The sequence below is a fragment of the Oncorhynchus mykiss genome, chromosome 22 (genome assembly GCF_013265735.2).
Source record: "Oncorhynchus mykiss isolate Arlee chromosome 22, USDA_OmykA_1.1, whole genome shotgun sequence".
Taxonomy (NCBI): domain Eukaryota; kingdom Metazoa; phylum Chordata; class Actinopteri; order Salmoniformes; family Salmonidae; genus Oncorhynchus; species Oncorhynchus mykiss.
Window position 1 is genome coordinate 725,671 of NC_048586.1, and position 24,420 is coordinate 750,090.

At 40.9% G+C, this 24,420-nt stretch overlaps 1 protein-coding gene across 12 annotated transcripts in view; it reads right to left on the reverse strand.

Moving 5' to 3' along the window:
* The window catches only part of LOC110501241 (LIM domain only protein 7), a 138,203-nt gene that overhangs the window by 10,615 nt on the left and 103,168 nt on the right, over positions 1–24,420 (reverse strand). For 10 of the 12 annotated variants that reach the window (XM_036959617.1, XM_036959619.1, XM_036959616.1 and 7 more), the window contains 9 exons: positions 21,080–21,241; positions 18,900–19,087; positions 18,668–18,731; positions 18,186–18,245; positions 15,584–15,609; positions 14,844–14,948; positions 4,159–4,251; positions 3,738–4,072; positions 277–333 (listed from right to left, as the gene is read on the reverse strand). In XM_036959617.1, the coding sequence (XP_036815512.1) occupies positions 277–333; positions 3,738–4,072; positions 4,159–4,251; positions 14,844–14,948; positions 15,584–15,609; positions 18,186–18,245; positions 18,668–18,731; positions 18,900–19,087; positions 21,080–21,241 (1,090 nt within the window). The remainder of the gene's footprint in view (positions 1–276; positions 334–3,737; positions 4,073–4,158; positions 4,252–14,843; positions 14,949–15,583; positions 15,610–18,185; positions 18,246–18,667; positions 18,732–18,899; positions 19,088–21,079; positions 21,242–24,420) is intronic. The other 2 variants (XM_036959623.1, XM_036959622.1) reach the window with 2 other exon arrangements.

Below are 24,420 nucleotides of genomic sequence, written 5' to 3' on the forward strand. Positions count from 1 at the left end.
TTTGTCTGTTTGCACACATGCACACCAGGCCTGGGTTTCAAACACTTGAAAAATCCTATCAAAAACGTTCTCTGCGCAGGTTTGAGCTTGCCTGGCTTAATAAAACATTGGAACAGTTCAAAATCTTCAGACCCAGCCCATTTCCTATCTGGCTCTCAAGGCAGACTCAAGCAAACGCTCAAAGTATTTGAAAGGTTTTTCTAATATTCAAACCCTGGTCTGACTCACACACACTCAACGGATGTCTAGGCAGGACCTTGGCATACACACACTGACCTGTCTGCCATTGATATCTCAGGCTGGACCTTGGCATAGCCACAGGAGTCCCCCACCCTGCCATCCAGCAGAGAGAGGGTTACGGGGTTACAGCAGTAGTGGAGAGAATATAGATACGGGATAGGGGATACAGACAGAATCAGAGACAGACCAACATGGACAAACGGACAAATAGAGAGGACAAAACACAGGAAGACCATTAGTGGGAGTTTGAGGTTACTACTCAAAGTGCAGGCAAAAAAAAAGGTTATTAATGCAATGATAATGTTTACAAATAGCCTTCGAAGCTTAAAGCACAGATTTAACACACACAAATCTTAAAGCCTTAAAAGCACTAAGATCATTTCTGTAATGACAAAAGTCAAGATCGACAGGCTAGAATAAAAAATATACACTATATATACAAAAGTATGTGGACACCCCTTCAAATTAGTAAATTCAGCTATTTCAGCCACACCCGTTGCTGGCAGGTATATGAAATCGAGCACACAGCCATGCAATATCCATAGACAAACATTGACAGTAGAATGGACTTGCTGAAGAGCTCAGTGACTTTTAAAGTGGCACCGTCATAGGATGCCATCTTTCCAACAAGTCACTTCGTCAAATCTCTGCCTGGTTAGAGCTGCCCCGGTCAACTGTAAGTGCTGTTATTGTTAAGTGGAAACGTCCAGGAGCAACAGAAATGGTTTGTCGAGATTGGTGTGGAAGAACTTGACTGGCAAGCACAGAGCCCTGACCTCAACCCCATCAAACACCTTTGGGATTAATTGGAATACGACTGCGAGCCAGGCCTAACCGCCCAACATAAGTGCCCATGGCTGAATGGAAGCAAGTCTCTGCAGCAATGTTCCAACGTCTAGTGGAAAGCCTTCCCAAAAGAGTGGAGGCTGTTATAGCAGCAAAAGGGGGACCAACTCCATATTAATGCCCATGATTTGGAATGAGATGTTCGACGAGCAGGTGTCCACATACTTTTGGTCATGTAGTGTATAATAAATGTAAATAAAACCTTGGCTCTATAAGAAGGTAACTAGCATAAGGCAGAGGCACTAGATCCTCAAACATTAGAAACCATGATTCACACACAATGAAGCCATTGAGCAGAATCAAGTAAAATTATATATATTTTGCAGTTGCTATAGTATACATTTTTGTTGATAGCTTTGCCTTCATTTTTTCTTATTTTTCTCTTTTTATTTTATTTTCTAATCCTTACATTTAGTTTAAAACTGTAAAATGATGGAAATTGTATTTAGTTTCTTTTGATATTTTTTGGTATTTATTTATTAGTGTACTTGCTTCAGCAAGACCACTACTGTTATCTGGCATAGTTCTCTTTATTAGTGTACTTGCTTCAGCAAGACCACTACTGTTATCTGGCATAGTTCTCTTTATTAGTGTACTTGCTTCAGCAAGACCACTACTGTTATCTGGCATAGTTCTCTTTATTAGTGTACTTGCTTCAGCAAGACCACTACTGTTATCTGGCATAGTTCTCTTTATTAGTGTACTTGCTTCAGCAAGACCACTACTGTTATCTGGCATAGTTCTCTTTATTAGTGTACTTGCTTCAGCTAGACCACTACTGTTATCTGGCATAGTTCTCTTTATTAGTGTACTTGCTTCAGCAAGACCACTACTGTTATCTGGCATAGTTCTCTTTATTAGTGTACTTGCTTCAGCTAGACCACTACTGTTATCTGGCATAGTTCTCTTTATTAGTGTGCCTGCTGAAAGTATTTAACTCAGCTTAAACTCTAGATTTGCCAATTTATCCTTCTTCCACTACCATAAAAATATATATACTGAACAAAAATAAAATGCAACATGTAAAGTGAACAAAAGATCCCAGAAATGTTCCATATGGACAAAAAACTGCTGTCTCTCTAATTTTGTGCACAAATTTGTTTACATTCCTGTTAGTGAGCATTTCTCCTTTGCTAAATTAATCCATCCACCTGACAGGTGTGGCATATCAAGAAGCTGATTAAACAGCATGATCATTACACAGGTGCACCTTGTGCTGGGGACAACACCACTCTAAAATGTGCAGTTTTGCTACACAACACAATGCCACAGATGTCTCAAATATTGAGGGAGCATGCACTTGGCATGCTGACCACACAAACTGTCAGAAACCGTCTCAGGGAAACTCATCTGGGTGTCTGTCGTCCTCAGGGTCTTGACCTGACTACAGTTTGGCATTGTAACTGACTTCATTGAGCAAATGCTCACCTTCGACGAAGGAGAAGTGTGTTCTTCACAGATGAATCTCAGTTTCAACTGTACCAGGCAGTGTACGGCGTCGTGTAGGTGAGCGGTTTGCTTATGTCAATGTTGTTGTGAACAGTGCCCCATAGTGGCGGTTTGGTTTATGGTATGGGCAAGCATAAGTTAAGGAAAATGAATACAATTGCATTTTACTAATAGCAATTTGAATGCAGAGATACTGTGACAAGATCTTGAGGCCCATTGTCGTGCCATTCATCCGCCGCCATCACCTCATGTTTCAGCATGATAATGCACGGCCCATTGTTGCAAAGATTGGTACTGAAAATTGGAAGCTGAAAATGTCCCAATTCTTCGATGGCCTGCATACTCAACAGACACTTACCCTTTGAGCATGTTTGGATCGACGTGTACGACAGCGTGTTCCAGTTCCCACCAATATCCAGAAACTTCACACAGCCATTGAAGAGGACAACATTATACCGGCCACAATCAACAGCCTGATTAACTCTATGCGAAGGAGCTGTGTCATGCTGCATGAGACAATTGGTGGTCACACCAGAGATGGACTGGTTTTCTGATCCACGCCACCTACTTTATTCTTTTTTTAAATGTATCTGTGACCAATAGATACATATCTGTATTCCCAGTCATGTGAAATCCATTGATTAGGGCCTAATGAAGTGATTTCAATTGACTGATTTTCTTATATGAACTGTAACATCTTTGAAATGATTGTATGTTGCGTTTATATTTTTGTTCAGTGTGTATTTGGACTGCACGCAAATATTCTTCAAGATATTAACAGGTTGGGATGGGAATGAGGAATTATGGAAATGAAAAAATATGATATTATTGCAATTCTCTATCATTGTAAACATCTAAACAAAAAAAATCTGGGTGAAAATAAAAAAGAATTCCTGTTATGTATACAGAAGATCAAAATAAAAAAAGCATTAAAATGGAAAGTGGACCATAAAAGTTGCTTTGTTCATCTACATAATCAATTTGAGATACTTTAGGATCATTTGGGCATGATGTACAATATAGGTACCATGACATGCATTGGATTTGTGCCATAAATGCTAAAACGTTAGCATGTGGAAACAGTGCCAGGGAAACTAAACCAAAGCATAGATTAGTGCGATACCTTGTCTATAGACTGCTTAAGGAAACCAATATGTCATTTTGTAATTTGGGTGAAATTTCCCTTTGAAGAAAATATTAACCATTGCTGCTGTTCCTGCATTCTGGTATTCTCCATGTGTTGTTGATTAGCAGCCTCCTGGTGCCTCCTCTCCTCCTCCCTCTCTTCCTCCTTCCTCCTTTGCCATTTCAGCTCCTCCTCTTTCCTCTGTCTCCTCTCCTCCTCCTTTTGCTCCTCCCTCTTCCTCTCCTTCTGAAGACGCAGCAGATCTCGCTCCTCCGTTCTCATCCTCTCCTCCTGTCTTTGCTGTGCCTCCTCCTCTTCCCTCCTCCTCCTCCTCTCTTCCTCCTGGTCCTCCCAGGGCAGGATGGGCTGGCGGAGAGGGCAGGGTAGGCTGAGACTCTTGCTGCTCGGCTCCTGAGGAATAGACAGTAAAAGGATGAAGCCAAAGCCAGAGTTTGTACCTCGGTTTACTACCAGAAAATTATGTTTTGGTTCCTCACTTCTTGGTGGTGTCTGCCCCCGTCAGTCACAGCATCCTGCTGGGCTCGACGCCACTCCTCCTCCAGTTTCTCCTGGTCACGACTGTATTTTTCCTGTTTACAAACACACACAAAGTTTCTCTGGAGCTTTGGTCACCCGCCCCCTATACTTACTGACAACAACGTTTAATCACAATCAAACAACAGGTAGGCCTGATCACAGACAGAGATGAGACAGCTTACAGGGAGGAGGTCAGAGACCTGGCAGTGTGGTGCCAGGACAACAACCTCTCCCTCAACATCAGTAAGACCAAGGGGTTTATCGTAGACTACAGGAAGCAGGAAGAATAGAACAGGGTCGAGAGCTTCAAGTTCCTTGTTGTCCACATCAGTAAGGACTTAACATGGTCCAAGGACTTCAGCCACCCAAGCCATAGACTGTTCTCTCTGCTAGCGTCCGGCAAATGGTACCAGAGCATCGGTTCTCGGACCAACAGGCTCCGAGACAGCTTCTACACCCAAACCATAGACTGTTCTCTCTGCTACCGTCCGGCAAATGGTACCGGAGCATCGGTTCTCGGACCAACAGGCTCCGAGACAACTTCTACACCCAAACCATAAGACTGTTCTCTCTGCTACCGTCCGGCAAACGGTACCAGACCATCGGTTCTCGGACAAACAGGCTCCGAGACAGCTTCTACACCCAAACCATAAGACTGTTCTCTCTGCTACCGTCCGGCAAACGGTACCAGACCATCGGTTCTCGGACAAACAGGCTCCGAGACAGCTTCTACACCCAAACCATAAGACTGTTCTCTCTGCTACCGTCCGGCAAACGGTACCAGACCATCGGTTCTTGGACAAACAGGCTCCGAGACAGCTTCTACACCCAAACCATAAGACTGTTCTCTCTGCTACCGTCCGGCAAACGGTACCAGACCATCGGTTCTCGGACCAACAGGCTTCGAGACAGCTTCTACACCCAAACCATAAGACTGCTAAATAGTTCATCAAATGGTTATCCGGACTATCTGCATTGACCCTATCTTGCACGGAGTCTATGCACACTCACAAGACTCTACCCACACACACACTACACTGACACTCTCACACAAACCCCAACACACGCACACACAGAGTATACAAAACATTAGGAACACCTTCCTAATATTGAGTTGCACCCCATTTTACCCTCAGAACGGGGCATGGACTCTACAAGGTGTCGAAAGCATTCCACAGGGATGCTGGCCTGCGTTGACTCTAATGATTCCCACAGTTGTGTCAAGTTGGCTGGATGTCCTTTGGGTGTTGGACCATTCTTGATACACACGGGAAACTGTTGAGGGTAAAAAACCCAGCAGCATTGCAATTCTTGACACATTCAAACAGGTGTGCCTGCCACCTACAGTGGTTTTTCCTTTAAAAGTTTTGAGTTTATGCCGCGACCGTTTGTGGTAGATTGCATCGTTCTGTCATTGCACCACACTACCACAAGGGGGAGTTAGAACGCTGATCTATCGGTAGTCTAAACTGTAGCACAAATTGACTGTCTTTTCGTAAGGTGTTTTCAGCCCGAGACTCTCTCTTCTCTGTCACTAGAGACCTGCATCAGGCAAAAAAAAAATGCTGGCAGTGACCCTGGAGTCGAGAGACCCCGTGTAAATACAAATGGGGGAATTACACTTGACATATGGACTGATGATTTTGAAAAATAGGCACGGTTGGCTTTTTGTTTCTCTTCCTCTAAAAACATAAATAAATCATTTGAAATAACAAACTGGATTGATTTACCAGTGTGAAAGAGTGATAGCCCGTCTATATAAAGTGAGTTCATCTTTGCTGTTGTGAAGAAGTGTTTAATAAAGAAATGTTTTCAATTATTTGTGACATTGTGGTTCTAATGAATAATGTAAACAAAATAAATCTAAATAAATCCTATTCATAATGAAAAGGATTTATTTGTATTTACTTACTATATTACGTATTGGATCACAAAAAATATAACTTTTACATTACCGTGTAGTTGACCAATAAAATGGACTGACGGAGATGTGGGACATGCTCGGTATACATATCCCGAAAGAAAGAAATCTCACTCCAATCATTTTTAATAGAAAGTTCGCAAAAATAGTTATGATCTTGCTACCTGTCTATTTGTGGAAAAATCACCCTGAATAACTCTTTAGTCAAATCAAAGTTGACCTATTTGCTTCTATTTTTGTCTACACCTACTGATTCTGGGATCACCAAACATCATGCAACCGCAAAATGTTGGATAAAGCAATTTCACAAATCCGGCTGTTTTTTAATTTTGCTATCGGAGTGACTAAATGTATTACAATTGAATTTGAAATAACTGAATGCTGAGTATGAAGAAGAAGAAGAGAGTGATTGAATTTAAAACAATAGTGTAAAAATGAATCTTCCTCTGTCTCGCGCACACAAAAACAAAAAAACATTTTTTTTTTCTACGTTGTCAGAAGACGCTGTAACTGGACAATGTAACATGCATATAGACGCATATACAGTATTTGTTCATCAACATCTTTATGCTTTTGTTGATAAAATGATAAAAAAAAATACAAAATGCAGATGTTTATTTCAACTACATCATTTAAGGCAGACCAGCAGAAAGAGAAACATTCTCTGAGGGCAGAGATACAGGCCACAGATCCAGAGCCATGCGGCATTGGCGCAAGGCGGAGAATGACGCGTTGAAGAGGGCGAAGAATGAAATGGAGTCAATCCATGCCAGGCACACCTGTGAGCTCTGAAACTCCACCTCCGACAGGCAGAGGCCACAAACGTGGCGGGTTAGTCAGGTCATCGGTTCACCCCGATATCTCCATTCCTCTTCTGACACCAGAACTTGATGAACTGCTCACCAGGCACAGCAAGGGCAGTCTGGACCATTATGCTGTTCTGCTATTCCAAGCATGTGTAACCGAAGAGAGATACCACGAGTGGACACAGAATACCAACTGGGATGGATCCAGAGGCAAATGTGGCTTACCGGTGAATCTCCGAGTGTTCATCGTGAATACTGTCTTAGAAGTTTCTGTCCATGACTGATACAACCCGAAAAAGCATTAAAGACAGAGTTAATGAGTACTTGAGGTCACCGAGAAAGTCGTATGGCCTGCTCTCCATTATGTAAGGAATTAGACACTTTACTATGTTTACTATGGAGGTTACAGTAAACATCTCATTGTCCTGTTGTTTTTTTGTCAGACTGCACAGTAGCCTAATAAAGATATGCATTTTAAAATAGTTATTTTATCGAATTCAATAATATATTTGTACCACAGTAAATGCTGTGTTTTTATTTTTTAGAATATAGTTCTCGGTTAGTTTTCTAACCACATCTGGATGGATCCATAATGATTTACTATGGGAATAAATATCACTGAATGACAGAAATATTGGAATAAAGTAGGCTAAAGTAGGCTTACTGGAACACCCAGAGTGATCCAATTGTTATAATAGGATTTAAAGCAATAGCCTACCCACCTGTGGTCGACTATTTCAGCACCGTTTCACGCTGCTCTGAGACAAGCATGGGGACTGGTCTTGATAAATCAATGAGATTTTTATTTTCACTGAATCTCCGTTTGGATATCGGTTAGCCTATATGTGGAAATCATTTATTTTGCTCTTCACTCGCAGTCACTTAGTAGCCTACTCACATTGTACAGCGACATATTTCCTGGAATAGAAACACCATAATATTAATCAAATTAATTAAGATACATTTAGAAAAAATCTATCCCATATACAATGTTCTTACAAAAAATGTTTTCAATTCTCTAGTACAGCCAATATTAAAAACAGTCAAATGCTTTTCAAAGATGCCCTCTGGTGGTCAAACTAGCACTAACTAGCATTACATGGCAACAATGGCTGACACTTAAATGCGGCAGCCCGCAAGCTGTGCTGCAGTACGACGCAACTTTTAAAGGAAGAATCACTGTACTACCATACCCCTTGTCAGTCTGTCATGGAAAAAGCAGATGCTCCTAATGTTTTGTACACTCAGTGTGTTGCATCTACTCTGTTCTTTATTTTACTCTTAGCATGATCTATCCTTGCCTTATATGTACAGTGCCTTCAGAAATTATTCATACCCCTTGAATTATTCCACGTTTCTGCAGCCTGAATTCAAAATGAAAATATTTTTAAAAAATACCCATCTTCACACAATAAGCCATGACGAAAAACTGAACATGTTAAGACATTTTGCAGATTCCTTGAAAATGAAATACATAAATAGATCATTTACATACGTATTCACACCCGAGTTAATACTTTGTCGAAGCTGCTTTGGCAGCGATTACAGTTGTGAAGACTCTAAGCTCTTTTCCCACCTGGATTGTGCAACATTTGCCCATAATTATTTAAACATTTCTTCAAGCTCTGTCAAATTGGTTGTGGATCATTGCTAGACAACCATTTTCAGGTCTTGCCATAGATTTTCAAGCCAATAGTTAGGAAGGACGCCTGTATCTTTGTAGTGACTGGGTGTATTGATACATCATCCAAAGTGGAATTAATAACTTCACCATGCACAAAAGGATATTTAATGTCTTCTTTCTTTATTTACCCATCTACCAATAGGTGCCCTTCTTTGCGAAGCATTGGAAAACCTCCCTGGTCTTTGTGGTTCTATATGTGTTAGAAATTCACTGCTCAACTGTATGTGTGGGGTGCAGAGAGTCTAATTCACTTAGTATGTGACTTGTTAAGCACATGTTTACTCCTGAACTTTAGGCTTGCCACAACAAAGGGGTTGAATACTTATTGACAGAAGACCATTTTTTTATTCAATTTGTAGAAATAAAAAAAATAAAAAATTCCACTTTGACATTATGCGGTATTGTGTGTAGGCCAGTGACCAAAAATCTAAATTGAATCAATTTTAAATTCAGGCTGTAACACAACAAATTATGGAAAAAGTCAAGGGGTGTGAATACTTTCTGAAAGTCCAAACATCACATACCCCCTGCACATTTATGTATTACTGGTACTCACTATATATATCTTCATTCTTGTTTATTTAATTTTTTTGTACTTTATTCCTCATGTTTTCTTTCTCATTTTCAACTGTAAATCACTGGGAAAGGGCTTGTAAGTAAGCATTTAAAGTCTACAAGGGTTGTCATTGGCGCATGTGACAAATATAATTTGATTTGAGATATCGTCACGACTTCCACCGAAGGTGGCTCCTCTCCCTGTTCGGGCGGCGCTCGGCAGTCGTCGTCAACGGTCTACTAGCTGCCACCGATTCCTTTATCTTTTCTGTTGGTTTTGTCTTGATTGTTTTCACCTGTACCTTATTTGTTGTTAATTCGGGGCTATTTAAACTCTCCTTCACTGCAGCCGACGTGAGTAAAACATTTAAACGTGTTAACCCTCGCAAGGCTGCAGGCCCAGACGGCATCCCCAGCCGTGTCCTCAGAGCATGCGCAGACCAGCTGGCCGGTGTGTTTACGGACATATTCAATCAATCCTTATCCCAGTCTGCTGTTCCCACATGCTTCAAGAGCGTGGTTCAAGCTAAGGTAACTGAGCTAAACGACTACCGCCCGTAGCACTCACTTCCGTCATCATGAAGTGCTTTGAGAGACTAGTCAAGGACCACCTCCACCCTACCTGACACCCTAGACCCACTCCAATTTGCTTACCGCCCAAATAGGTCCACAGACTATGCAATCTCAACCACACTGCACACTGCCCTAACCCATCTGGACAAGAGGAATACCTATGTGAGAATGCTGTTCATCGACTACAGCTCAGCATTTAACACCATAGTACCCTCCAAACTCATCATCAAGCTCGAGACCCTGGGTCTCGACCCCGCCCTGTGCAACTGGGTACTGGACTTCCTGACGGGAAGGTGGTGAGGGTATGTAACAACATCTCCACCCCGCTGATCCTAAACACTGGGGCCCCACAAGGGTGCGTTCTGAGCCCTCTCCTGTACTCCCTGTTCACCCACGACTGCGTGGCCATGCACGCCTCCAACTCAATCATCAAGTTTACGGACGACACTACACTGGTAGGCTTGATTACCAACAACGACGAGACTGCCTACAGGGAGGAGGTGAGGGCCCTCGGAGTGTGGTGTCAGGAAAATAACCTCACACTCAACGTCAACAAAACTAAGGAGATGATTGTGGACTTCAGGAAACAGCAGAGGGAGCACCCCCCTATCCACATAGGGGGCAAACTACCTGCCCTCCAGGACACCTACACCACCCGATGTCACAGGAAGGCCATAAAGATCATCAAGGATAACAACCACCCGAGCCACTGCCTGTTCACCCCGCTATCATCCAGAAGGCGAGGTCAGTACAGGTGCATCAAAGCTGGGACCGAGAGACTGAAAAACAGCTTCTATCTCAAGGCCATCAGACTGTTAAAGAGCCACCACTAACATTGAGTGGTTGCTGCCAACACACTGACTCAACTCCAGCCACTTTAATAATGGGAATTGATGGAAATTGATGTAAAATATATCACTAGCCACTTTAAACAATGCTACTTAATATAATGTTTACATACCCTACATTATCCATCTCATATGTATATGTATATACTGTACTCTATATCATCTACTGCATCTTTATGTAATACATGTATCACTAGCCACTTTAAACTATGCCACTTTGTTTACATACCCTACACTACTCATCTAATATGTATATACTGCATCTTGCCTATGCCTTCTGTACCATCACTCATTCATATCTTTATGTACATATTCTTTATCCCTTTACACTTGTGTGTATAAGGTAGTAGTTTTGGAATTGTTAGGTTAGATTACTCGTTGGTTATTACTGCATTGTCGGAACTAGAAGCGCAAGCATTTCGCTACACTCGCATTAACATCTGCTAACCATGTGTATGTGACCATTAACATCTGCTAACCATGTGTATGTGACCATTAACATCTGCTAACCATGTGTATGTGACCATTAACATATGCTAACCATGTGTATGTGACCATTAACATCTGCTAACCATGTGTATGTGACCATTAACATCTGCTAACCATGTGTATGTGACCATTAACATCTGCTAACCATGTGTATGTGACCATTAACATCTGCTAACCATGTGTATGTGACCCATAACATCTGCTAACCATGTGTATGTGACCATTAACATCTGCTAACCATGTGTATGTGACCATTAACATCTGCTAACCATGTGTATGTGACCATTAACATCTGCTAACCATGTGTATGTGACCAATAACATCTGCTAACCATGTGTATGTGACCATTAACATCTGCTAACCATGTGTATGTGACCAATAACATCTGCTAACCATGTGTATGTGACCATTAACATCTGCTAACCATGTGTATGTGACCATTAACATCTGCTAACCATGTGTATGTGACCATTAACATCTGCTAACCATGTGTATGTGACCATTAACATCTGCTAACCCTGTGTATGTGACCATTAACATCTGCTAACCATGTGTATGTGACCATTAACATCTGCTAACCATGTGTATGTGACCATTAACATCTGCTAACCATGTGTATGTGACCATTAACATCTGCTAACCCTGTGTATGTGACCATTAACATCTGCTAACCATGTGTATGTGACCATTAACATCTGCTAACCATGTGTATGTGACCAATAACATCTGCTAACCATGTGTATGTGACCAATAACATCTGCTAACCATGTGTATGTGACCATTAACATCTGCTAACCATGTGTATGTGACCATTAACATCTGCTAACCATGTGTATGTGACCATTAACATCTGCTAACCATGTGTATGTGACCATTAACATCTGCTAACCATGTGTATGTGACCATTAACATCTGCTAACCATGTGTATGTGACCATTAACATCTGCTAACCATGTGTATGTGACCATTAACATCTGCTAACCATGTGTATGTGACCATTAACATCTGCTAACCATGTGTATGTGACCAATAACATCTGCTAACCATGTGTATGTGACCAATAACATCTGCTAACCATGTGTATGTGACCAATAACATCTGCTAACCATGTGTATGTGACCAATAACATCTGCTAACCATGTGTATGTGACCATTAACATCTGCTAACCATGTGTATGTGACCATTAACATCTGCTAACCATGTGTATGTGACCAATAACATCTGCTAACCATGTGTATGTGACCATTAACATCTGCTAACCCTGTGTATGTGACCATTAACATCTGCTAACCATGTGTATGTGACCATTAACATCTGCTAACCATGTGTATGTGACCATTAACATCTGCTAACCCTGTGTATGTGACCATTAACATCTGCTAACCATGTGTATGTGACCATTAACATCTGCTAACCATGTGTATGTGACCAATAACATCTGCTAACCATGTGTATGTGACCAATAACATCTGCTAACCATGTGTATGTGACCATTAACATCTGCTAACCATGTGTATGTGACCATTAACATCTGCTAACCATGTGTATGTGACCATTAACATCTGCTAACCATGTGTATGTGACCATTAACATCTGCTAACCATGTGTATGTGACCATTAACATCTGCTAACCATGTGTATGTGACCATTAACATCTGCTAACCATGTGTATGTGACCATTAACATCTGCTAACCATGTGTATGTGACCATTAACATCTGCTAACCATGTGTATGTGACCAATAACATCTGCTAACCATGTGTATGTGACCAATAACATCTGCTAACCATGTGTATGTGACCAATAACATCTGCTAACCATGAGTATGTGACCAATAACATCTGCTAACCATGTGTATGTGACCATTAACATCTGCTAACCATGTGTATGTGACCATTAACATCTGCTAACCATGTGTATGTGACCAATAACATCTGCTAACCATGTGTATGTGACCAATAACATCTGCTAACCATGTGTATGTGACCAATAACATCTGCTAACCATGTGTATGTGACCATTAACATCTGCTAACCATGTGTATGTGACCATTAACATCTGCTAACCATGTGTATGTGACCAATAACATCTGCTAACCATGTGTATGTGACCATTAACATCTGCTAACCATGTGTATGTGACCAATACATTTGATTTAACCTTCCAGGGCCCGCCTGATTTTGTGAGGGCTTATTCCTCTCTGTCAGTGGTAGAGTTTGTTTTGCTTTTACGTATTTTTGCTGTTTGTTATTTGCCTGGTTTTGGGGGACTTAACTGTTTATTGGTCCTTGTGTCTGTATGTTGGCTAGACCCAGCTGAATAAATACGTCTACATTGGAAGCTTTGCTCTCTGCGTCTGACTCCACACCCACCACTCCTAGCTTTCGTGACAAACATACACTGAACATAAATATAAATGCAACAATTTCAAAGATTTTACTGAGTTACAGTTCGTTCATATAAGGAAATCTGTCAACTGAAATAAATTCCTTAGGCCCTAATCTATGGATTTCACATGACTGGGCAGGGGGACAGCCACGGGTGGGCTGGGAGGGGCTAGGCCCACGCACTTCCAAGCCAGGCCCACCCACTGGGGAGCCAGACCAAGCCAATCAGAATGAGTTTCTCCCCACAAAAGGTTTTATTACAGACAGAAATACTACTCAGTTTCATTAGCTGTCCGGGTGGCTGATCACAGATGATCCCGCAGGTGAAAAAGCCGGATGTGGAGGTCCTGGGCTGGCATGGTTACACATGGTCTGCGGACCTACTGCCAAATTCTCTAAAACGACGTTGCAGGCGACATATGGTAGAGAAATTAACAAATTCTCTGGCAACAGCTCTGGTGGACATTCCTGCAGTCAGCATGCCAATTGCGCACTCCCTCAAAACTTGAGACATCTGTCGCATTGTGCGAGGTGAGAAAACTGCATGTTTTACAGTGGCCTTTTATTGTCCACAGCACAAGGTATACCTGTGTAATGATGATGCTTTTTAATCCGCTTCTTGATATGACACACCTGTCAGGTGGATGGATTATCTTGGCAAAGGAGAAATGCTCACTAACAGGGGTGTTAACAAATTTGTGCACAAAATTTGAGAGAAATAAGGTTTTTGTGCTTATAGAACATTTCTGGGATCTTTTATTTCAGCTCATGAAACATGGGACCAACACTTTACATGTTGCGTTTATATTTTTCTTCAGTATAATTTCACAGTAGGTAAAGTGCCTTCGCTCATACAACAACTGACATCCCTGCAATCCTAACAAGGAAGAAATTGCCATATTTTTGTCTACCAAAACCCAACAAAGGGCAATAGGAAGACAAGCAAGACACATTACATAAGTTCCAAGACTAACAGGAGTCTACCTAACTCCTGGCCATGAAAACAGAAACAATCCCAGATGTTTCACATCAAACCGCTCAGTTTGTTTTTACAAGCTCTATACTCCAGCTACGTCCCCCAAAGTAGGTGAACTTGGGTAGAAGCTTGGCAGAAAATCTATCTGTCTCACTAAGAAATTAGGCCGTTTGACCTGCGGGGAATATAGGGTGGAGGAACAACGAGCCTTGGCCTCTAGTCTACAGCTGCTCTGCAGGGGTCAGGTTGGACACCTTTTGAAGCAAGGTCTATGTAATGTAAAGTGGAACCAAATGTTCTACTGTGGACACAGATGCACATGAGCCCACACACATGAGCCCACACACATGTGCATACATACACATCAAAACAACCCCACCACCAACACCCACTACAGTGTTTCACCTGTAGAAGTCGCTCCTGCTCTTTCTGCCACTTCTCCTGCCTCCGGCGCTCCTCCTCCAGGTCCCAGGACCAGTGGTTAGAGGGAGCGATGGAGGGAACGGGCATCTGACGGAAGAGAGACATTGCCTTTATAGGTCAAACTTATCCTGCCATTACACTAATAACAACATTCTTTCCCCCTATCTGATGCTTGAATACAAGTCATTCAATCAACAAAACTATTTGGGTTTCCCCAACCCTTATACATATTTTCATACATTTCACTTGTTTTTTATTTCATTGTTTCATCGTTTATGTATTAACGTGCTACCCATGTACAGTATTTCAGTTTCTATGACTAAGATGAGAATTACAAACTTGTACTTGAACTGTTCCACAGTAGGTTATTCCTTCCGTGAGCCTTTTCAAAGTGAGCTGCAGACGATTCAGTCCACTCAAGTTATCATAATCATCATCCAAGATTGTTCATTGTACAACACTCAACGACACAAAGGTTGGGGAATTCTCTGCCCTGTAGTCAAGGTAACTGGGCAATCAAGGGGTTTAAGGGAGCAACGGATCCTGCCCCTCGGGTGGTAGTTAAATAACCCATAACTATTCCACATAGTAAAGATGTCACTCACAAAGAAGCTGTCATGCTTGAGAACGCAGTTGAGAGGGTTAGGGTTACCCTAACCCAAAAACCCCAACCACTTGTTTTAGAAAACAATTTTTTTTAAATTTTAAATAGTATTACTTACATCTGATATCGCAGAATCTGATCCTCCTTGAAAAAAGAATAAACATAATCAAATAGCTCTAATGTTTACAGTTATATCTCAGAGTGTTATACATCATTCAGTATGCTGCCACGTCAAGTACACTGTTTTTATATTCCAAAATACTACATCATTGCCACGTTTGTCAAGACAACTGAACGTTTGCTAAAGCGGACACAGAACCTAGGATTTTAGCGTTTAAACTTTTAAAACTATTAAATGGTGTTTAAACTTGAACCCTCAGCTATAATTAGAGATGTTTTAAAATCAAGCCTGAAGCAAACAAAATGTGTTTTTTAAATTCACCTCCAGTGTTGCCAATAATGCCACAAGGAGTATACTATTTGACAGAATACCAGTCTTTGATATTCTGTCAAATAGTAGGTACCAACATACTGCATGGTAGGTACCAACATACTGTTGGTGTGGTACCAAAGCACATCACACTAACTAGATAAGTGTATTAACATCTCATGAAAATAAAATCATTTTTAAACAGATCACAACAAGCACAAGATGCAAACAGGAATAGCAGACAAAAATCTAAATAAGTCACCAAAAATCATGTTGATATATTGATGCATGCAGAAGCATTGGCTATTAGTAAAAACACAAGAGCACCAGCATAGCACAGCACAGCATGCAAGGTTGAGTGGGAGGGGAGCCAATGTGTGACACCTGGACATCACACCAACATACTGTACCACACACCTGACTACACATGGCACCTGAGTTAGACTTGTGATAGTATAACTTTTCAGGCTTAAGAGCCATATATGCACGTACAGTGAGGTCTGAAATTATTGACATCCTTGCTAAAGGAGTAAATATGACTGTATCAAATAAATAGGCTAAATTGTATGCAAAAACAAAAAGGGGGAAATTACATTATTTGGGACTTTCAGTACCAGTTAAAAGTTTGGACACCTACTCATTCAAGGGTTTCAGTGCTTTCTGCACTGTAGAATAATAGTGAAGACATCAAAACTATGAAACTACTCACATGGAATCATGTAGTAACCAAAAGGTGTTAAACAAATCAAAATATATTTTACGTGATATTCTTTAAAGTAGCCACCCTTTGCCTTGATGACAGCTTTGCACACTCTTGGCATTCTCTCAACAAGCTTCATGAGGTAGTCACCTGGAATGCATTTCAATTAACAGGTGTGCCTTGTTAAAAGTTAAATAGTGGAATTTCTTTCCTTCTTAATGTGTTTGAGCCAATCAGTTGTGTTGTGACAAGGTAGGGTTGGTATACAGAAGATAGTCCTATTTGGTAAAAGACCAAGTCCATATTAAGGCAAGAACAGCTCAAATGAGCAAAGAGAAACGACAGTCCATCATTATCTTAAGTCATGAAGGTCAGTCAATTTAGAAAATGTCAAGAACTTTGAAAGTTTCTTCAAGTAAAACCAAGCGCTATGATGAAACTGGCTCTCATGAGGACCGCCACAGGAAAGGAAGACCCAGAGTTACCTCTGCTGCAGAGGATAAGTTCATTAGAGTTACCAGCCTCAGAAATTGCAGCCCAAATAAATGCTTCACAGAGTTCAATTAACAGACACATCTCAACATCAACTGTTCAGAGGAGACTGTGTGAAATCAGGCCTTCATGGTCAAATTTCTGCAAAGAAATAACTATTAAAGGACACCAATAATAAGAAGACTTACTTGGGCCAAGAAAACGAGCAATGGACATTAGAAGGGTGGAAATCTGTCCTATGGTCTGATGAGTCCAAGACTTTTGGTTCCAACCGCTATGTCTTTGTGAGACGTAGTTCCCACCATAAAGCATGGAGGAGGAGGTGTGAGGGTGGTTTGCTGGTGACACTGTCAGTTATTTATTTAGAATTAAAGGCACACTTAACCAGCATGGCTACCACAGCATTCTGCAGCGATACGCCATCCCATCTGGTTTGCGCTTAGTGGGACTATCATTTGTTTTCAACAGGACAACGAGCCAACCCTCCTCCAGGCTGTGTAAGGGCTATTTGACTAAGAAGGAGAGCGATTGAGTGCTGCATCAGATGACCTGGCCTCAACAATCACGCAACCTGAACCCAATTGAGATGGTTTGGGATGAGTTGAACTGCAGAGTGAAGGAAAAGCAGCCAACAAGTGCTCAGCATATATGGGAACTCCTTAAAGACTGTTGGAAAAGCATTCCAGGTGAAGCTGGTTGAGAGAATGCCAAGAGTATGCAAAGTTGCCATCAATGCAAACATGCAGTCGGAAAAAGGGGGGGACGGAAAAAGGCATTGGCTTCAAAGACAACCTAAAAACAAACAACAAAAAGCCCAAAAAGCAGCGGGCCCAACACGGAGCCCTGGGGAACTGCTGAGTATTCAACTTTTTTCTCTCAACCTTCCCGTAATCATCTAAATTTAAAAAACAATTGATCATAATGATTAGGTTAAGTCATAGTTGAGCCAAAAACCTTTATACCAGGTAGGTCCATAGGAGAACCACTGGGATAGAGAGAAAGAGATGGAAGCCCAGAGCACCCAGCCTCCTGATAGTAACACAGACTATTGATAATAACCCGTCACCAATACCAGGGCACAGTCAGGGCCTTTTTTACCTTGTTCAAAAAACTCTGACCTCCGTTTTAAGTTTTTCAAAGATATGGGTTCTACAGACTCTACGTGAGAGATGGAGAAATCAGAACAGGAACACAGAGTGTAAGGGAGGAGCTGGGAGAGAAACATTGAAGTAATAGCTTCTACAGTATCATGGCATGGGTAACATCTATCAAAATCTACATCATCCCCCACTGAAAACATGACAATTTCATTAGGATTACGTCGTCACATTCAAAATAAAAACAAACTTATATAAGCTCAGGCCAGCTCTTTCCAAAATGCTCACACAAACATATCCAACATTACAAGCAAACAGAACATCATAATATCATCAGTACATAATTGAGCAAGGAGCATTTCACCATCAAAAACACATACACTCCCAAAGAGAGAATGTTGTCATTTCTTTCTCAAGCTTGTTGATGTTAATAAAGGCTAGTCATAAACACTCTGGTTAGTATCTCTGCTCTATGCTCTTTACCTTTGTTTTTCATGGTCACCGTCTTGTCACGGGAACCTCCATTCATTCCAATGGATGCCACATCCTGCAACAAGATGAAGGAATGTCCTATATCAATGCCCTTACCAACCGTTTCACAACATATTTGCAACTTTGTGATAATGCAATATCTTATCTGGGTATTTGTGAGTAGAAAGCTAACAAGAAACACTAGAACACTATCAACACCATGAGGTCTTCGTGTAAAACTCACAATGATTTGTTGGATGCCGATTTCCTTGGTGGTTTCTATGGATCCCTGAGATGTGAAAGCCAAGCTGGAGGTTGAGTTAACAGTGGCTGTGTTGGGGGAACCTATAAATGTTGGATGATGATTCATACTGGTCAGATTGATGGTCTTATGGCTTTTGCACGGCAGGGAAGGTAGGTCTCTGTCCCAGTCTGAACATCGCAGACACATGACAATGGCAAAGAATCAAAGGGGGGTGTGTGTGAGAGAGAGTGAAAGACAATGTATGTGTGTAAGAGAGAGTATGTGTGTGTGCGTGAAAGCACAGTATTAGGAAAGGTACTTTAAAAGTACTACTATACAACTATAGGACAAAGTACAGACGCTACAGCTTGGAAGGGACAATAAGATTGTTTTGTTATTCACAAGAACAGCGGGAGGATTTAGAAACCACCTTCCCAACCCATGCACAATCTACAAACCCCTAAGATTTACCAACAGGTTTACACGCTCTCCTGCAAAAGTGTCTATTATGCAACGTAATAGACTGATTAATGTTTTGGTGGTGTAATCGTGTTATAATAGCATGTGTAAGCCTGTTGGGGAAAACATACTGTAAATAGACCAAGTCTGGACACATTAGGCCCTGTGCTAGAGTTTGGGTTAACTCTCCATAAGGTGGGCCCTGTACCAGAGTGTGGGTTAACTCTCCATAAGGTGGACCCTGTACCAGAGTTTGGGTTAACTCTCCATAAGATGGACCCTGTACCAGAGTTTGGGTTAACTCTCCATAAAGTGGACCCTGTACCAGAGTTTGGGTTAACTCTCCATAAGGTGGACCCTGTACCAGAGTTTGGGTTAACTCTCCACAAGGTGGACCCTGTACCAGAGTTTGGGTTAACTCTCCATAAGGTGGACCCTGTACCAGAGTTGGTGTTAACTCTCTATAAGGTGGACCCTGTACCAGAGTTTGGGTTAACTCTCCATAAGGTGGGCCCTGTACCAGAGTTTGGTTTAACTCTCCATAAGGTGGGCCCTGTACCAGAGTTTGGGTTAACTCTCCATAAGGTGGGCTCTGTACCAGAGTTTGGGTTAACTCTCCATAAGGTGGACCCTGTACCAGAGTTTGGGTTAACTCTCCATAAGGTGGACCCTGTACCAGAGGTTGGGTTAACTCTCCATAAGGTAGGCACCACATAAGGAATGCACACAGGAGAACAGAGGGAAGACAGAAACAGACAGAGATAAACATTCAGAAACAAACATACACAAACAGACAGAGAAGGGAAGAAAGAAACAGAAATACAGAGATACAGGCAGACGAAAAGTAAAACAGACAGACAGTCAAAACTGAGCTCCCATATCACTAACTAAAAGGTTATCCTTAAGGACCTCAGCCACCCAAGCCACGGTCTGTTCACTCTGCTACCATCTAGCAGACAGAGACGGTACAGGTGCATCAGAGCCGGGACTGAGAAACAGCTTCTATCACCAGGCCATCAGACTGTTGAACAGCCATCACTAATGGCTACCTGCCCGGTACTCTGTCCTGCACCTTGAGACTAATGCCCCATGTATATACTGTAGAGACATTGAACACTGGTGACTTCATATACTGTTAATATACTGTTGTTTAATCACTGTGGATGTATATACTGTATTCTTGAGATAGCTCATTCTACTATACCTATTACTGGGCATACCCTTTTCTTTTCCAAATGATATACTGTCTATACACACCACATATTTATATTCTGGACTCTGACACTGCTCACTCTAATATATCTACTTTGAATTGTTAATAGGACTCGTTTTGACATTTCTTGATCAGATTTTTAGATTATGTATTTGTATTGTATTTGCTAGACATTCTACTGTGCTATTGGAGCTAGTAACAAGCATTTTGCTGCACCTGCTATAACACCAACAAATCTGTGTACGTGATCAATAAACTTGATTTGATCCCAGAATAGACTAGAAAACTATTGAGACAATGAAATTATAATTAAACTGCCATGAAATAATTGAGCACAACAATTTACTGACCAATTCAATGTGTCACAATAGTTTACCAACACAACAAACAAAAACAACACTGACACTAAAAATACAAATTCTCGACGTGCCTCAAACAACCACACACAGACATTTGCACGCACGCACACACATGCCCGCACACTCTCTCTCTCCAGTCGTCTACTCACTGTTCCTGCCGTGGCGACGTATGTCCATGGTGAGGCTGCCCTGCTGCAGGGCCTGCTCTGTGCTGCTCTTCCACTCGCCGTAGCTCATCTCTGCCACCCTGTGCCCGCTCACCGCCAGCACCTCGTCTCCCACCTGCAGTTGGCACAGCTCCGCTGGGCTGCCTGGGGGGCACAGAGATGGACAGAGAGGTCAGATAGACAGGGTTCTGATATAGATAATGTAATGTGGAGGGCACAAGGGGTGAGATAGAGGACATGTGTCAGAGTAGCAATGTAGAGTTCAAGATAAGGGTAAGATGTCACAATAGAAAGACATGCCCGAGAAAATAATTTGCAGAAACTCGTTACTAAAGACGGAGTCATCTATGATTCTCCGAATAATATTTTAAGGCAGATGTTCTCTTTTCCGTCTCATCCTCTCCCACTGAAGGAAGATTATGGTAAGGAATTCCTTTCCAAATAATATAAAAAATGGAAAATTAACAAATGTACAGAAAGATCAGTGCGAAGGCCAAATTACAGAGGAATAACTTTTTGAGGCAATTAAGGTTATTAAATCCTTTCACCAGGGCTTGATGGCATACCGGGAGAGGTATATCAAGTATTTTTTGCTAGATTGTTTTAACTACTCCTATAGAAATGGTAGTCTGTCAGGTACTCAGCAGGAAGGTCTGATTTCTCTATTATTAAAACAAGACCCAGATGGTAAATATAAAGACCCAGTCTATCTAAAAAACTGGAGGCCCCTTACACTTCAATGTTGTGATGCAAAAATACTAGCAAAATGCATAGCACTCAGAATTAAAAGGGTTTTACCAGGTTGTGTTCATCCTGATCAGACAGGTTTTTTTACATGGACGATACATTGGAGATAATATACGACGAGTACTAGAAATAATAAAACATCATGTAAAATATAAGAAGCCAGGAATGGTATTTATAGCGGATTTTGAAAGGCATTTGATAAAGTAAGACTGGATTTCATTTATAAATGCCTGGATTTTTTCAATTTCGGTAATTCTCATAAAATGGGTAAAAATAATGTATAGCAACCCCAAGTGTAATATAGTAAATAACGGCTACTTCTCAGAGAGTTTTGAATTGTCAAGAGGAGTTAAACAAGGGTGTCCGCTGTCACCATGTCTATTCGTTATGGCCATCGAAATGCTAGCTACTAAAATCAGATAACAACATTAGAGGATTAGAAATCCAAGGCTTAAGAACAGTGTCCATGTGTGCCGATGACTCAAGTTTTATATTAAGTCCGCAAGCTAGATCCCTGCAATGTCTCATTGAAGATCTAGATAACTTTACTGTACTCTCTGGATTAAAACCTAATTATGATAAGTGTACAATATTACGTATTGGATCTTTAAAAAATACAACTTTTACATGTCTCTGCAGTTTACCTATAAAATGGGCTGATGGTGAAGTAGACATACTCAGTATTCATTTCACAAAATATATAAATAAGCTCTCCACAATGAATTTCAATAAAAAACTTGTAAAAATAGACAAGATCCTGCAACCATGGAGAGAGAGGTCTATTTATGGAAAAATTGCCCTGATTAACTACTTAGTCATATCTCAGTTTTCTCACTTACTTATGGCGCTGCCTACTCCTGATTATTTGTTTTTCAAATTTTTGAGCAAAGAATATTTAGCTTTATCTGGGACGCTAAACCAGACATAATAAAACATGCCTATCTATATAATGAATATGAATTGGGTGGGTTGAGATTATTAAATATAAAAGCACTAAAGCTCTCTCTAAAAGCTTCACTCATTCAAAGGTTTTATTTGAACTCTAAATGGTTCTCAAGTAGATTGCTAAGAAAAGCTCATCCATTGTTTAAAAATGGCCTTTTTGCATTTGTGCAGATTGCCATGTCTCATTTTCAATTAACTGAAAATGATACTTTTTTCAAAGTATCTCTCTTTTTCAAACAAGCATTGCAGAGCTGGCTACAATTTCAATTTCACCCCCTGAAAAGATAGAACAAATATTACAACAAATATTATGGCTGAACTCAAATGTGTTGGTTGATAAAACACATGTGTTTATGGGAAAGATGTTTTAAAGGGTATTTTGTTCTTAATAAATTATATTGTATATTGGAATGGTAGAGTTATGTCCTTCATGGAGTTATCAGAATTGTACTGAAAGGTCTGCGCAATCCAAGAGTACAACCAATTGATTACAGCATTACCCCAAAAATGGAAGAGGCAGATGGCAGCGGGAGGAGGTAGGGAACTGGTCTGTCTGCCCATTATAAAGGATCAAAACTGGCAGAGGAATAAAAATAGCATAAATAGGAAAGTATACCAGTTTCATTTGAGGACCAGGATGTTGACAACTGTACCATACAGATTGCAAAATAGTTGGGAAGAGATTTTTGATGTACCGATTCCATGGTAATTGATATATAAAACAATGCTTCAGATTCAAGACTTAGTGCTTTTCAGCTAAAATTATTTTATAGAATTTTTTCAACAAAATGTTGAATATTTGGGGCTTAAAATCATCGAAGCTCTGCAGATTTTGTTGTGAGGATACAGAATCAATAGACCATTTATTTTGGTATTGCCCTCAGGTAGCCTGTTTCTGGTCTCAGGTTCAGACATGGCTGAAAATGCATAGCATTGATCTAAAATTGACCCTAGAAATAGTACTGTTAGGAGATCTGGAGAGACCAGGTCAGTGAATTACTTATATACTAATACTCTTAGTAAAAGTATTCATCTTCAACTTGCAACCTGTGGATTCTATTAAATTAGATAGATTGAAATTGTTTCCTAAACATCACAGCATAGTTGAAAGATATGTGTTGTGTAAAAACCCAAAGTGGGTGGCCAGCAGAGATAGGTGGGATGGGCTGAGGGAAGCTGAGGGTTGGTATGTGGAATTGGAGTTGCTGTGTGGGAGATAGAATGATGGTCAAAGATAAAAGTAAAAATAAAGTCTAAATAAAACATAACATAAAAGTACGTTTGAGTGACACTGAGGGGCAGTGTTTTTACAACTAATGCCAGTTTGCCTGAGGCTGAAGCCGTGCAGGTGTTTGTACACATGCATATACACACACTCTCATTCAATTAAACACATACAAGAACACACACATACATGTAATAGTGCCCGACATGCACACAAACATATACAGTTGGCATTGCTGTTATGATTTTAGTTGTCCTTGATGTCCTTTGATTTAAATGTATTATTTTGTTTTATAATGTTTTTCCATTGATGTTTTATTCTGTCTTTTCCTTTTTTTCTCTTTAGTTCATTCTCTTGGTTGTTGGTGTATTGGGGGGGGGGGGGGGGGTTCTTGAGGGTGGGGAAT